The following is a 16,545-nucleotide window of genomic DNA, read 5'->3' as shown; positions in this document are numbered from 1 at the left end:
AAACTCAGTGCCTCAAATATTAAAGCTGTCAGAAGCGGTACAAGGCCAAATCATTGCAGGACTTTGCTCAAATCTACAATAAAAAAACAGAGTACAATTCCAAACCATCCAGTACAACACAGGACAAACAAAATAATAATTGTGCAGCTTTTATACAAATAAATCACACACAAACCAATCTATTACCTCACAGTTTGTTTGGGTGTCTATAACAAACATAAGATAAAGTTTTATAAAGAATCAAATACAAATAAAAGAATAAAAACTGAAATATTGTCATTATGGATGATGTTATGTCTAATTTTTTGTGCCATTCCACTGCATTTACATGGGTTTGAAAAAGGAACATTTCTCTATTTCTCATTTTTTCTGCCTTTTATTTCACACAGACTAACAGCTGTAACCAGTGGTAACTTGTAAATAAAGATATTTCCTACACTATTCATGACACAGATAAAGAAATAAATGAATTCTAAAAGTGTTTTAAATTCTAAGGCACACATTCACATATTACCAAATTCCACTTTATATGCAAAATACAATTACAGTCAATATGGGAAGTTTAAAAGTGGTTATGTACCACAATAAATTGAACCACTGAACCTCTGTAAGGCCTACAAAGGGAGCCTTGTCCTCTAGGGAGTAGACTGACCTTTTTTTTTTTGTAAGATTTATTTTTGGGCCTTTTCATGCCTTTATTTGATAGAGGAAGGACAGTGGATAGACTCGGAAACAGGGAAGAGAGTGAGGAGAGACATGTGGTAAAGGGCCTCAGGCCGGATTCAAACCTGGCCTACCACATACATGGGTAGCGCCCTAAACCACCCGACCATCTGCGCTCCCTAGACTGCCAAAATTAACACTGGTAGAATATTCAGGATCAAATTAGACAATATACAGCAGCGAACTAACAAAATAGGCTGTTAAATAATACAGATTCATAGCAAGTAATTCTGAAAAAAAGAAGATATTCAGATGCAGTTAGATTATACAGCAAAATAAATAAGAATGACATTTTTGTCATGAAAGACCACCTACGCATACACAAGACAAAAAATAAGATGTCCACTGGGGCTGCTAAAGTAGTGAAAATCTTTAAAATTCATCACAGGAGCTTTAATGTTGAGAGGTATGATTTGACACTCTGGATCTGTAGGAGATTTTTTTTTTTTTTAAAGACAAAAAAATCATTTGCAATATACAACATGCAAAGTATTTTTGGTGTGTTGAATTATGACAGACTTTGATATGTCAATGATTTGCAGCAACACTGATTTCTATGCATTATTTACTTATTTATATATTGCAATTTCACATACTCCATCTCAAGCTGCGAAGTGCAAAAAAGTGCTTTTCATATGGTGGCTATGAAAAAACACATTAATATTTTATTCTACTTTCATCTAACTATTTTTTTTTACCTACAACTAACCTAATTATTGATATCAAATATATTTTTTATGGATTTAAATGAATGACAGTTATTTTTCATGATGCCACCATGTTTTTTTTATGAAAAAACAAAACAAAACAGAAAAATGAATTATTTTCAATTTATAACATTTAAAGTGTTGTTTTTTGGGGGGTTGATTAGTTGCAGCCTGAGATATGTCAATTAGTGGCAGCAACATTGACTTTAATGCATTTTTTTCATGTTTAGCATGTTTTCTCCCCATATGCCAAATATGGTCAAAATGACGCTATCTGGTGGATAGTAGTAGAAATGATCAGTCCCAAGGCAAAAGCCCAGATTGATACCAAGCTATAATAAAATGCATGTATTATGCTTTAATGGAAGTGAGATCAAAAATGGCATTTTGAATGGGTTTCAATGGTGCATTTTTTGCCCTAGTTTTGGGTTGTATTTATTCCAAACTTCAAAACAAATTGTGGTGGTTCAAAATCTTCAGAAATTAACGTTGGATTGGGATTTATTATTAAGGAGAGGGTGGTGGGCTCTGAGGCTAGACAAATGGAGAAACACTTGTTTAGAGTAGCAGTTCTAAACTCGCCTAAACTCAGGGATCACAACTAATGAGAAAAGGCGACTCGAGTTTTTGAAAATTTTCAATCAGTCGTGATTATTTCATAATAAAAGGCGGTTTACACCTTAGATGGAGCAAAATGTGTAGGACAGACAGAGCAAAACAAACATGTATAAAAAGCAAATCATTGGAAGAGCCTGGCAAAAAATTAATTTTTCATATTGGGAAAATCAGCTTAATTATCCCAAGATTCATCATTGCCTGGAAGGTATCTGCTGCTACACCAAGATTCAAAGGTATGTGACAGTTGTCTTCATCAGTGTCCTGACCCTACCTCAGGCAAGTCCCATTTATTTATTGGCTATGAAACAAGTTGGAGCAGTCATATCAACAACAAGGTTGACAAAAGTGCTTTAATACATGGACAAATTGTTCTATTTAAAAACAAAAACCATGTAAAAGAATTTAACAAATGTGTTCAATACAGCAATGTTAAAAAAACAAGTGAAACTTTTTAACAGTGTGTCCAAACTTTACATTAAAAAGTACATTAAAACAATAAAACAAAGAATGCAAAAACAAAACAAAACAAACTATAAAACACTGCTAAAACAAATAAACACTGTTTCAACATACAACAAAAGGATTTTGCAATGGAAAAAAATACTGCTAAAACAAAAAACAGAATACCCTAATGTTTTATATTCTACACAAAGATGGGATGAAAGTTCGAAATGTCATTTTTGCTATGCGAGTCCAGAACAACCTTCAAGGTCTAAAACTAGAAGTTCACACACTTGCATCTGTAAGACCAAGGCAACTGTCCCTGACCCCAGCTGGACTTGTCCACTAACACTGAACACCAAGATGTCCATTGACCAGGTATTGATGGTTTGTGATTTTAAATTATAGAGCTGAATTTTCCCCCCTTTTTCTCCTTGCTGACGGTAAAACAAAACAAGCATTCCTGCTAGAAATGGGCCTGTTATTTCACCCTGCTAATGCTAATGCAAAACAAGCATTCATGATGGAAATGGGCCTTTTTATTTAACTCTGCTAATGCTAATACAAAATGAGCATTCATGATGAAGAGGGCCCCCTTCATTTCGTTCTGCTAATGGTAAAAGTAAAACAACATTCATGGTGGCAAAGGGCCTTTAATGTTTCACTCTGCTAATGCTAATACAAAACAAGTATTCATGATGGAAATGACCCCCTTTTATTTTCACTGCTAATTCTAATACAAAACAAGTATTAATATAAAAAAGGGCAGTTTTTTCACACTGATAATACAAAATAAGCTTTCGCGCTGCAATTTGGCCCTTTTATTTTACTCTGCTAATGTTAATGCATAGCTAGTATTCATGTTGGAAATGGGCCTTTTTCATTTCACTTTGCTTATGCTAATAAAAAACAAGTGTTTATATGAAATGGGCCTTTTTGTTTGGCTTTGCTAATGCTAATACAAAATAAGCTTTCATGCTGAAAATGGGACTTTTTCACACTGGTAATGCTAATACAAAACAAGTATTCATTTTGGAAAAGTTCTTATGTATTTCATTCTGCTAATGCTAATACAAGAAAAAAACATCCATGCTTAAACTGGGTCTTTTTATTTTACTCTGCTAATGGTATACAAAACAAGATTCATGCTGCGAATGGGCCTTTTAATTTCACTCTGGTAATGGTAATGCAAACCAAGTATTTTGATGAATGGGCCTTTTTTGATTTCACTTCGCTAATGCTAATACAAAACAAGTATTCATGTTGGAAATTGACCTATGTAATTCACTCTGCTAATGGTAATAAAAAACAAGCATATATTATGGAAATGGGCCTGTTTATTTCACTCTGCTTGTAATAAAACAAGTATACATGATAGAAATGGGCCTGTTTATTTCACTCTGCTAATGGTAAAATATAACAAGCTTCCATGCTACAAATGGGCTTTTTATTTCACTTTGCTAATGCTAAGGTTTAATAGTGTTTTTCTGAGAATTAAAATTCACAACCTGATTGTTAATTTGATCAACAACTGTCGGGCCCTTTCTGGCCTGCCTTGTGCTGCTGTCCAAGTGGTTCATCTGACGTGGGGGACCACTACCTCCCTTCAGAGGTTTTCTTGATTTGTGGGTCTACTTCCACTCTTCAGAGGGTTCTTTGGATTGTCGGTCCACTTTCACCCTTTAGAGGTTCCTTGGCCTGTTGGTCCACTTTCATCCTAGAGAGGGTTCCTTGACCTGTTGGTCCCCTTTCACCCTCAAGAGGTTTCCTTGACTGGTAAGTCCACCTCCACTTCAGAGAGGGTCCCCCAGCCTTCAGCTACACCTTCATCTTGCAGCAGGTATCACCAGGGGGAGTCAAGTTTGCTCCTAAATGCTGCATGGTTGATCACTTACAACCACAATAATTAACAACAACAAATTTACAAACATGCTTTAATGAAACAGCACAGCAAAAATATAAAATAATGCGAAGTTCATTAGGTTGTTCATTATTGGTGACAAAAGCAAAGTGCTCATTATAATGCAAAACAAAAATCACAAGTCACTGTATTTAAATGAAAAATTGTGTGTTTAAATAAACAAAACAGTAAAATGTCACAAAATGTGTTTACAATAACTAATTAAATAAATTTTTATTTAAACAAAATCAGACAACATATAAAACTTCACAAAATGCATTTAATAGACAAAAAGGGTGTTTAAGACAACAAAATAAAAATGTTAATTTAATACCTTAATTTTTTTTTTTTTTTTTTGATGGCATCAGTTAGAAGTGTGCCAAATGCATAGCATGGATAACAAACAAAAAATACATTTGGAAACAAACAAACAAACATACAAACAAAAGAATTCTATATAAAAAACAATAACAGTCCAAAGGTTTGTGGTTTTTGATCAGGATTTAGGGTCTTGGTATTTGTTTGATGTGAATTAAAACTCACATCCTGATGGAGTGGCACTATGGCCCGCCATTGGAGGGCCCCTGCCAGCCAGCCTGGTTCTGGTGTTCAGGTGGACGGTTCCTCTGGCCTCCTGGTCCTCCTCCACCCCAATATATACTGCAAGTATTACAAACATTCACAGTTTACATTTTGTTTTTACTATATATTAACTGATAACTTTCCCTCAGCTTTGAGTGGCTGTAATAACCAAATGTACCCCTGTGGAGGAATAATAAAGGTTTATCTTATCTTTAACAACAAGGTTAGTTGTTATGTTACTATGTTATATAACTCTTTTCAATGTGTTAACTCTGTCATTCTCCAGCCTAAATCACAACCCACAGTCTGTCACTCTGCAACCTGATAAAAAAAATAGCACATGCGATAGCCTTCACAGCTCTTCAAAATGTTTACAATCTGATGACGAGCTGGGCAGAGGAATACCATATTATACACAGGCTGTGTGTAATACGGTATGCCTTACTTAGATGATTGCTCAGCTGTTGAAATTCAATACAAACTTTTAAACTTACGCTTTGTTTTGGTGTTTTCATTCCTTTCATCCAAAAATTCCCCATAATGAGGATAATTTCCAAGTGTAATGCTGACTTCTCTGCCATCTCACTAGTTTAGTCTTTTGGTACATATGTCTACACGTAACACAGCTGAGTTTACCTTCCACTGTCCTTAATTTCGTTCTTTTTTTAAGTCACACATTACTTTTACATTGTTATAACAAAAAGTAAATTGATTACTCTAATGGATTACTTAGTAGCATGTTACCAACACTGTTAATTTGACTCTGATACCAATTGATAAGACTGAAAATCCTTACTTGTTTAATTGGCTAAACAGTCACATCTCTAGTACCTACAGTACACCCATACATGTTATGCTGCTCACATTATATATCTAGGTTATCTGTTTTTTTTCTGTGACAAGTTGAGTCTCAAGATCTCAGGAAAACACTGGAAATCAAGTAGATCTTTGGAAAACAATCTGGAAAAAAATGAGAAGATTTCCTCCTAGAGATTTTGAACTTTTCCGACCTTGAAGAATACCTCCACATCTTGTGTACAATAACTAAGAAAACACAGCTGTGTTTGACATAAATAGCTTTCATAAAAATTAGACATTGTGAGAAAACACCTAAAATATCTGACCTTCACTTTAAGATAATTTGCTAGATAAAGCAATGCAAGAAAGTTTGTGTTAGGATATTACCAGATCTAATAATAAATGATTTAGAAGTGAAATATGAAATGTGACTTCGGAAGCCTTACCCAAAATATCTTGATGATCCAAGAGCTTCAGCTGCGTTTCTTTGCAATAGATAAGACGATTGGGAGACAAGGCTGCATACACAGATACAGAGAATAGGTTTTTTTCTATTCAAAGTCGCTGAAGACGTTTAGGCAAAGCTTTTATCGTTATATGGAAGTGCTAGTCAAACGTCTTGTAGCGCCAAATAAACATCTGTAAGTCATGTGTTGACCGCTGTGTTTTTACTATCAGCATTGCTTTATTTTCTTTAATAAGTAGAATAAATCTCCCACTAAACCAGCAAACAGGCAACGCTATCAACAGTGGTCGATGCTCTATGAGAGCGTGTTTCTGCCAGCAGGGGGCAGTAGTACTCTATATCAGCTCTTGTCCAAACAACAGCCGAGCAAGAACGGTGCAGCGGAGTAAGTACTGTCTCCCTTCCAGCATCATCAGTCCTCACCCTCATCACTTCTCTTTGGATCTAACCCTCACGAAACTGGATTCTATTGTCGTCTGTCGACTTAAATTTAACCTCTGACTCCAGGTATTTTACTTTGCCTTCATATTTCTGTTGCTTTAACACGTCTTGGTGAACGGGACGGCAAAGCAGAGGGGTTCGGGCGTTGGTTTGCGATGCTACCGTTAGTCTCTTATTATAACAGCAGGCCCGCCGGCTGCCATGGAGATTAGCATGCTAACACCGATAAGCTAGCTGTGTCTGCGGACATTAGGGTCGGATGTTAGATAAAAAAAACACTGACATTCGAACATATTGGAGTCAATAGAAAACCTTTAAAAGTTACATTTTTCATCAAAATAAATTACCTTTAATGAAGAAAAAGAAGGTGAAAAGGCAACGGATAAGCTAGTTTTGTGTTTCCAGCAGTTTGACGGTGGGTGGAGTGGGATTGAAGCATTCCGGATGTCCAGTTGTTGTTGACACACATATAAACGGCATTAGGCCGTTACTATTTAATAACTGGTGACTTTCTATGACGTTATACTGACTTCGACATAATTCATACGAAAAGCTGGCACTTTAGTCTTATGAATGCGAAAAAGTGAGAAATAATACACTCAAAATAGTAATTTATTACCTCCCCTGGTTAATGCCTTTTAATGCGTATATTTTTGGAATAAAAATCTTGTCAGCCATTTATGGTTATTCGTAACATTATGAAAAAACAGATAAAGAGGACATTGTTATGAACAGCTGGCCTGGATTCACATGTTAGCGGTATGACAGCCCCTGGGCTATCGTGGTAGACACTACTAGCTAGTTGTTCAAAGATTAGACCCTTGGTATTTGTGAAGTTTGCATGCTGGAAATACTGATTATTTTCAAGTCACAAGCCCCAGAATAACTTCCTTAACAAACAAGCCATTCTATGGTGCTATGCACTTAAGTGTAATGAATAGACTTGCCGTTTTTGTGCTTATTTCTCAAGTAAGCACTTTTTATTAAGGGATCTGGACCAGCTTGGCTTTAACTTCAAGAAAGAAATAGGGAAATATATAAAACCAACACATAAATCTTTTGTTTAAATGAGGTTAAGTTTATCCTTTTTCCACTTATAACCAATCTGTCAGGTCTTAAAGAGATTTGCAGTGTAGTTTTGAAGGACTAAAACCAATGCCCGAACTCAGGCTCAGAGCTGATTAATCGATTAGTGCTGGATTATACTATTCTATTCATAGAAACTCTGGGCAATTGAAGCACTGAAATGACCTTAATATACATAGAATTATTATAATTCTGGGATCCCCTTTAATTTTTTTTTTCCCTTTGCATTCAAGTTAAGTTACAGTACGAGAACTGCCACATTTGTATTCAGTATATTGAGGACGAATAGCATCTTGAACTTTAAATTTACACTCATACAAGGATGATAGACACTTCTTGTAATGGGCATGCTCAACCGTTTTCTGACCTTTTATAGAGCAATTTATAGGCTGTATAGATTAAAAGTTATCAAAAGATAGTGAATGTAGCCCCTTGATAGTTGAGCTCTGAAAAGTCTAAATGTTTTTGATAATGGTCAAGGCAGCTTACTATGAATGATATAACAACTAAAATGAAAAAGCTTATAAGAATTAAAGGAGTAAAGAATTTATTGAAGAGTCTCTTCTTCAGGGATGAGTATCAAAATCTGGTGCCAACATAGCGCTGGTACCAACGCATCCAATACTTGCATACAAGACAGATTTAATTGCTTCATCTTTTTGAATCTTGCCACCCCATCCCTGTCGCTCTAATGTAGAGGTATTATGTGAAGAAGTTACACCTGCTTCTTTTACTTCTAAGTACTATTAGAATCTTCTCTCTGACCCATGTATGATACCGTGACTGTTTTATTCAGCTGCTGACTTTTAGAATACTTTTTTAACCTTAAAGTATCAATTCAGGGGCTGTTTAGGCACAGGCACCTTTTATCTCTTTAGCTCTGATATTGGGACAAACCATAAAAAAACGTAACCCTACTTTTCACAGTCCTATGGTTGTCATCCTGTAGCATGTCTGACAAGAGTGAGCTGAAGGCTGAACTGGAGAGGAAGAAACAACGGATCGCTCAGATTCGAGAGGAGAAAAAGCGAAAAGAAGAGGAGAAGAAGAAAAAGGATGTGAGTGGTAAAAAGACTAAACTCCTAGTATTCTGAATTTGTGAGACTTGTGCTACAAATATAACCTGATCTGTGTTCCTCAGGGAGACTCAAAGCGAGTTGTCGAGAGTGGCGGTGGGTCTTCCACCGGCCATGAAGACTCTGACCTTGAGAGGAAGAGGAGGGAGGCAGAGGCTCTGCTGCAGAGTGTTGGCATCAACCCTGACATGCCTCATGGTAAACTCAAAGCTCCAGCATGCCTCTGTATTTTATCCTTCACCCCTCACTTATCTCCCATTGTTCTATGGTTGTTTGCTTGACTTATTGGCTGTGTTTATGGAAGTCAGCTCTAACTTAACGGTCTGGCTTGATTTCCGCCACTTCCCCCACTCCCATCCCCCCGCCTCACCGAAAATCTGAACATTTTACACAACTGTTTTGTGCATGACACCTAAACCTGCCTGCCATTTATTTTCATTCTCTCTTCTCTCCCCTTTGTGTCTTTTATTTTTTTTATTTTTTTGTGTCCTCCTTACGGCATGCAAACTCATTCACACACACACTCACTCACTCCTTGACACTTCTTTCATACCTTTTTCCTCCCTCACTCACTCTCTCCCCCACTCACTCACCCATTCATCCACTTACAAACACATACACACACTCACAGCTCAGCCCCTGAGGGTAGTAACAGAAGATACGTGTCTGTTTCACTACCTAGTCCCCGCCCCCATGTCTCCCTCCAACAAATCAGTGGGCAGCGATGCAGGAAGTCAAGATTCTGGGGACGGAAACGCTGGACCAAGGTCTGTGTGAGTGTGTAAGGCGGAGAGAGAGATGGGGATTAGTTGTTTATTTGGCATTTTTATGTAATGTTGATTCTACCTGCATGCCAAATGTGTTTGTGTTAACATGGTGATTTTAACTTGATGAATTCTAATGTGCCTCCTCTTTGCCTTTTCACCGGCACGCTGATGTTTCTCAATTAACACGCACTCCGTTCTTCTTCTTCTCTCTGTCTTTCCTCCTCTCTGTTTCCTGTCTTTCCCATCTGTAAAATCCCTCACATGGCTCATCCTTGGCATTTGCTTCATCCTCTCATCCTCTTTCTTTCTGTCCGTCCTGTCGCTCTCTTACTAACACCGTTTGGTGGTTTGGCTGTATAAGGACATTGCATTGGGATCCTGACCCCTCTACTCTGCAACTCCACTCCGACTCTGAGCTCATGGGGTACTGCTCCTCCTCTCTCCTTTAGCTTCTCTTCCAGCTTTATTTGATTTTTTTGTGGTTTCATCTTAGATTTGTCTAGATGTGTTATGATTATGTCTGTACATCATTATTTATGTTTCTACATAAAATCTACCTTCTTTTTGTCTTTATATTGCTTGTTTTTACAATGTATGCTTATTTTCACAATGGTATATATGTGTAGACGTGGAGCAGTGAGGCTGGGCATGTCCAAAATGACCCAGGTGGACTTTGTTCCGAGGGAAATGGTGTCTTACTCCAAAGAAACACAGACACCAACTGAAGCTCTGACACATGTTGAACAAAAGCCAGGTAAACAACCCAATTATTTATGTTTTTCTGACTTTTTACATTGATTCGGTTGAAAACTGAATAAATGCTTAATCAAGTCTGTGTGTGATAAAGATGAAGAAGAGGATGAGGAGATAACTGCTCCGGCACCAGCAGAGGAAACCCAGGAGGAGAAAGATGACCAAGGCGAACAGCAGGATGATGGTGAGGACACATAGTATCGAGAACGCCTTATTCTTTAAGTGATGATTTGGAGCAAATGTCTTAGGGTGTCTGCAGGGTCTTAAAAAGTATTAAAAATTGATAAATTTATTTAGAAAAAAAACAATGGGTTTAAAAAACATTTAAAAATCTTAAATGTAAGACTATAAGCTAGACTATACTTCTAGATAGTAGTATGATGACTTCAAGGCCACCTGAGTAGCAACATCAGACCTTCCATTGCCTGCTGCTTTACGGTATCAAACCAAATTTTTATCTCAAAAAGCTCCAAGACAGCTTGATACACTTGCTACAATAAGAAATACTGCCAACATTTTCTTTTCTATGTTGTCACCTTTTATCTTACTATCAGCAGAAAACCTGTGTAACTGTGTTGCCGATACATTTTCAACTTCAAGAACTTTATTTGCCCCCAGTGGGGCAATTCATTTTGCAGAGGTGAGGCACATAAAAAATACACAAGGAACACAAAACCGGAAATTAATTAATCACACTGGGCTATCACTGGACCAAGAATAGTCCTAAATCTGTGGGGAAAAGCAAAGTGCAGAAGTGCAAGAGCTACCTCTTCCTACTAGATTTAAAAAGAGTGATAGCAGAGGGGATAAAGGAGCATTTGTATCTGTTGGTTTTGATTGGTGGAATGGATTAGAATCTTAGGATATGATTGGAGTTTCATATTCACGAAGAGGGTCTTGAAAAGGTCTAAACTTTTAAATTTAAGGTCAGATTTTCTGTATAAATCTGTGTCTGTCTTTTCAACTATATTTTGTAAGCAAGCAAGCTCTTTCCTGATATTTCTCCATCTCTCATATTGAATTTTCTATGTTTAGACACCCCCAAAGAGCTGACAGAGGAAGAGAAGCTGCAGGTCCTGCATTCTGAGGAATTCTTGTCGTTTTTTGAGCGAGGCAGCAGAATCGTAGAAAGAGCTCTGGCCGAACAGGTGGATGTCTGTTTCGACTACAGCGGCAGAGATTTAGAAGATAAGGAGGGGTGAGGCAGATTTAAAGAAATCTGGTTTAAAATTCTTAGAAGTTGAATTCTAATATTACAAGATTATTCATTTTCTGGTCCCTCTTAGTGATTTGCAGGCTGGTGCAAAGTTGGTGCTAAACAGACAGTTTGCAGATGACCGCTGGACCAAAAACAGAGTGGTCACCTGTCTTGACTGGTCTCCTCAGGTGGGTCAGAATGCCAACACATGGATTGAAACACTCAAATACTTTGCACATTCATTTTCTTCTATTGTATCCTATCTTCTTTGCCTTGAAAATGAGTGTCCTGTTCCTCTCAGTATCCAGAGCTGCTGGTTGCCTCATATAACAACAACGAGGATGCTCCCCATGAACCTGACGGGGTGGCTCTGGTCTGGAATTTGAAGTACAAGAAGGACACACCTGAGTACATTTTCCACTGCCAGGTGAGAAAGAGATTTTTGTTTGAGTTGCCTACAAACTGCATGTGTAAAGATAGTCTCCTGAAGTACTATTTATTTGCAAAAGTCTGCTGTAATCTTTGTAGTATCAATTGTCTAGGCGGATATTTATTAGTTGTGTATTTTTTGTATTTTTTTCCTGCAGTCAGAGGTGATGTCAGCAGGGTTTGCCAAGTTTCACCCAAACCTGGTAGTTGGTGGGACGTACTCAGGACAGATTGTCTTATGGGACAACAGGAGCAACAAACGCACGCCTGTTCAGAGAACCCCCCTCTCTGCAGCTGCACACACAGTAATAAACTTTATGTCTATGTTTCAGCGGTGCTAGTTTTCCAATCAGTCTGCTTTTACTCCACATTGATGTTTAAATTCTTTTGACTGTGCTTTCTTTTGTGCTTAGCATCCAGTCTACTGTGTGAACGTAGTGGGAACCCAAAACGCTAACAATCTGATAAGCATCTCCACTGATGGGAAAATGTGCTCCTGGAGCCTTGACATGCTTTCACAGCCACAGGTTAGTTCAACTCGAATGGATGATGTATAGATCTGCTGTCATGACTATCAGCTAGTTTGTCACTGAATAAATGTCTGTGTTTGTTTTGTCCCTGCAGGATAGTCTGGAGCTGGTGTTCAAACAGAGCAAAGCTGTGGCTGTCACCTCCATGGCCTTTCCTCTGGCTGATGTCAACAACTTTGTAGTTGGGAGCGAGGATGGCTCTGTTTACACTGCCTGTCGCCATGGAAGGTGGGTGGCCATTGACTTCTCACTGGCCACAAATATCATCTTTAAAGATTTAGACAATATACCAGACTGTTTCAGCAACAGTGTGACTTTTGGGTAAAGAGAGTGACTCGTAGAAGTCCTCACAGTTATTCTCCTGTGTTTTACAGTAAGGCTGGTATCACTGAGGTGTTTGAGGGCCATCATGGCCCAGTGACTGGACTGAGCTGCCACAGTGCTGGAGGTCCTGTTGACTTCTCTCATCTCTTCATCTCCTCCTCTTTTGACTGGACTGTCAAACTCTGGAGTACTAAGGTAAGACAGATGAACTCACACCAAACCTGGTAAACTTGGTGCTGTCGATTGATTAAAATATTTAATGTTGGCTAATCAAGATCTGTGAGTAGAGCTGGACTGGGCTTAAAGTTTAAACTACAATTCAGAGGTGTTTTGATAACAGAAAGAAAATGAGATGAGATTGTAATAAGTGACCATGGAAACATTTATTGCAGACATGTCCTATTTATTTTTGATTGATTGATGCGCAGACATCATTGTGCACTGAACTTGCAGTGGTTTTTGGAAAGCATCAGTCTGTTAACAGACAGCTGCAGTCTGCTCTGCTCTTAATTCACTTTATTGATCGACTGAGTTGCAATAAAACAATAAGTCAATTTAAGTATTGGCTTTTTTTTCCCTCCACCTGTGCATAATGCTTTGCCACGCTTCCTCTCCCTTGCTCGTCCCCCCTTGCACTATATCACTGTGTGCAGAATGGAGCTGGCTGGCAGCGCCACTTCTTAACAACTTTTCTCCTTCATTATGACAAAAATACAAATTTGTTGAAGCTGTGATGTAATGCCTAGCAGATAAACTGATAGAGTAGTTTGTAATTCAAAAGACTTCTTAATTCAAGACAGGTAACCAGCAGACCTGGGCAGTACATCTCGTAATATGTCATCATAGATCTGACATTTGTTCCTCAAGTCATCAGACAAAAAAAATCCAAAATCAAGGGCATAAAATGCTGCTATGTCTGGATATCTTGACTTAGCTGCTCCAAGACAAACTTGTAAACAGCACATCTCCTGTGCAGAAACATCAAATTGCTGAGTAGGTTTTTTTCAGTCGATAGGGGGTGGTTCAGTCAGTAAGAAATGGGGTCAGTCATCAAGAGATGTATGGTGTTGTCCTTTTTTTTCACGATTGACCACAAGAACTTGCTAAGGCCAAGTATGAACTTAATTCCCACTGAAAGTTCTGAAGGCCCCCCCACCCACCCACCCACACACACACACACACACACACACACACACACACACACAAAAATACGCCCAAGAACCTTCAAATGACACATTCCAAAATACACAAGCATATCCCCAACAATACACTGGAAAAGATCTGAAAATTTAAAGACAATTTCCCCTAAATTCCATTGAAATTCCTGTAACTTCTATGGAAATTCCTGACAATTCTTTCAAAAATTATAATAGAATTTGATTCCTATATGGTAAGAAAGTGTAAAGTCACAATATATACATGCACCTTTGAATTAAATGTGTCTGTATTGACTTGCTTTTTCGGCTGCTTACTCTAACTGATCTTTTTAAGGGACAGTTTAAGAAAATAATTTGTACATGAAGTGGGAAGTGATATGATTTCTTTGTGTCATAAATGATGAATATAATGTTGGCATGTTTTTTAACCTTCAGTTTTTCTTTCCTTCTGTCCCTCTGTTCAGAGCACTCGTCCTTTATACTCATTTGAGGACAGTTGTGACTATGTCTATGATGCCATGTGGTCTCCAACACACCCTGCTTTGTTTGCTTGTGTGGACCTGGCTGGACGCCTGGACCTGTGGAACCTCAACAATGACACTGAAGTATGTACAGTAAACCTGAAGATCATAACCTTACTCTATGAGGAGAATAGTTTGACTCTTTTTGGATCTACAGTTGGTTGCTTTTTTTTTTACCCTGGATGGATAAAATACCTTATACTTACATGTCTTCAGTGTTCTGCAGAACTCAGTAGGTGGTTAGTTTAGATTGACCTTAATATTAAAACAGAGTAAACAACCAGCTTAGTTCTCTCCAAATGTGACAAAATCATCCATCACCCCTTCTAAAGCTTACTTGTAAATACACATTTGATTAGTGCAGTGTCTTGAAGGAGGATAAACTGATTGCCTTATGAGCCTTCTAATGATGTTCAGTTATTTTATGATAAACATAACTGTAGTGCAAGAGGTCACCCTTGACAAGCCATGGGTCTGCTTCTCTGTAATTTGTTTTTCCATTTCTTTTAGGTTCCCACGGCCAGTGTGAGTGTGGAGGGAGCTCCCGCACTGAACCGTGTGAGATGGGCTCACTCAGGCAAAGAGATTGCCACTGGGGACTCTGATGGACAGGTGCAGGTCTATGACGTGGGAGAGGTGAGAAGTCTTCTCATTTGCAACAACTAAAAACAAACAGATTCCAGATGAATGACTTGCTGTTTTATGTGTTGTTTCTTTTGCAGCAAATCTGCGTGCCCAAGGCTGATGAGTGGACACGCTTTGTCAGGACACTGGCTGAGATCAATGAGAACAGAGATGAAGCTGAGGAACTGGCTAACGTCTGATTGTTAAAAACCTCTCGCTGACCACCACTCATAGATTTTTCTCCAGAACCTGACACACCTGAAGCACACTACACCACACTGGCTTCCAGCTTTCTCACCCACTACAACATGATTTGGCCTGAGGAGATGTGCAGAGCTAGGGATAGACAAGATGGTTTTAGAAGCGTTATTAAAAGTGTTTCTGGAGTTTAGAGTACGTGTAGGAACAATGAATGTCATGTGTAGCAGTAGTAGTACAGAACTAAGGTTAAGTTGTTTAAATGGAAAACAAGGGAAGTTGCTTTCAGCTGTGGCTGTCCACTCTAAACTTCTAGCTTTGATTACATCCTCAGGGCTTCAGAAACTGCTCTTCTCCTGAGGCCTCAAACAACTCAGCCCTTTTTTAAATATGCAAACCTTTGTACCTGCACCTTTTTATTACCATTTGAGTGTTTTTACATGTTTTCATATTTTCCGGACGGCAAAGTGTTTCAACCAAGCTGACATATCACAATCCTCAGCAGCACTTACTGACTAAACAAGCTGGTGTGCTTTCAAATGAACACTCTGGCCTATGCAGGAGAGTGTCAATCTTATATTTTAACCACTACAATATTTAATATTTATTCTGGTGGTTACACTTATTTAAATATTTTGTGTATTGTTTTAAAATTGCTGCTTTGTACTGAGAGCTTGAGTAGTACATTCCTAAAGTTAGCACTACAAGTGTTTTTACCAGGCAAACTTACTATACATGCCTTGATTTTATTGACTCTAGTACAGTTAAAAAGTGACATTTTTTCTGTACCAAAGGATATTGTTTTATACTCTGTATCTGTGTAATAAGTAGTAGAGAACAGTTCCTGACATGTCCTCTTTAAGAGGATTTAAATAAACCACATGAAATTGTAAGAGATGTAAAGCTGGGGTTGAAAACTATTTTATCACTCGTGTTGATTTTTATTATCTTCCTTTTCCATTCAGTTTATCATTCCTCCCAGGATGCAGCAGTCCGACCTTACCAGGCTGGCTTCAAATTTAAGCTTCTCTTAAATGTGTAGAATGAGCTAAAAAATGTACTGTAGCAACCATGTTTGATCTAACATGAACAGTATTCTGCTTCGACTCATTGTGCTCTTTTCCTGTTTCTCATACGGTTGGTGGTTGCACTTTTCCATTGGAATAAAACTCTAGACATATTGTTAAAATTAAAACCATATGGATG

General features: G+C 38.1%; 1 protein-coding gene across 7 annotated transcripts; it reads left to right on the top strand.

Annotated features, from left to right (window-relative positions):
* The first annotated feature begins 6,605 nt into the window (after nucleotides 1-6,605).
* On the top strand, nucleotides 6,606-16,518 carry LOC121519857 (dynein, cytoplasmic 1, intermediate chain 2a-like). Of its 7 annotated transcripts, none has more exons than XM_041802935.1 (17): nucleotides 6,606-6,742; nucleotides 8,712-8,820; nucleotides 8,904-9,036; nucleotides 9,470-9,605; nucleotides 9,967-10,029; nucleotides 10,232-10,359; nucleotides 10,453-10,542; nucleotides 11,394-11,556; nucleotides 11,645-11,744; nucleotides 11,858-11,983; nucleotides 12,144-12,290; nucleotides 12,399-12,512; nucleotides 12,610-12,743; nucleotides 12,890-13,034; nucleotides 14,461-14,601; nucleotides 15,028-15,153; nucleotides 15,240-16,517. In XM_041802935.1, exons 2-17 carry the CDS (start codon nucleotides 8,713-8,715, stop codon nucleotides 15,339-15,341), a joined length of 1,956 nt encoding a protein of 651 aa, XP_041658869.1. In that variant the 5' UTR covers nucleotides 6,606-6,742; nucleotide 8,712; the 3' UTR covers nucleotides 15,342-16,517. The 7 variants fall into 7 exon arrangements, with proteins under 7 accessions (XP_041658869.1, XP_041658871.1, XP_041658872.1 ...); XM_041802937.1 differs by having other exon boundaries at nucleotides 9,521-9,605; nucleotides 15,240-16,514; XM_041802936.1 differs by having other exon boundaries at nucleotides 6,626-6,742; nucleotides 8,690-8,820; nucleotides 15,240-16,518.
* Nucleotides 16,519-16,545: the final 27 nt, after the last annotated feature.

This window comes from Cheilinus undulatus, linkage group 13, assembly GCF_018320785.1.
Source record: "Cheilinus undulatus linkage group 13, ASM1832078v1, whole genome shotgun sequence".
In the NCBI taxonomy this organism is placed as follows: Eukaryota; Metazoa; Chordata; class Actinopteri; order Labriformes; family Labridae; genus Cheilinus; species Cheilinus undulatus.
The sequence above is the reverse complement of the archived record's forward strand: the minus strand, read 5'-3'. Positions and strand labels throughout refer to the sequence as shown.

What these genes read in the sequence shown, in the direction of transcription:
- LOC121519857 (XM_041802936.1), top strand. Translation starts at nt 8,713, where the DNA reads ATGTCTGACAAGAGTGAGCTGAAGGCTGAACTGGAGAGGAAGAAACAA. An exon ending in TCCGACTCTGAGCTCATGGG is followed by an intron (nt 10,030 to 10,231) that starts GTACTGCTCCTC and finishes ATATATGTGTAG; the next exon opens with ACGTGGAGCAGTGAGGCTGG. An exon ending in ACATGCTTTCACAGCCACAG is followed by an intron (nt 12,513 to 12,609) that starts GTTAGTTCAACT and finishes TTGTCCCTGCAG; the next exon opens with GATAGTCTGGAGCTGGTGTT.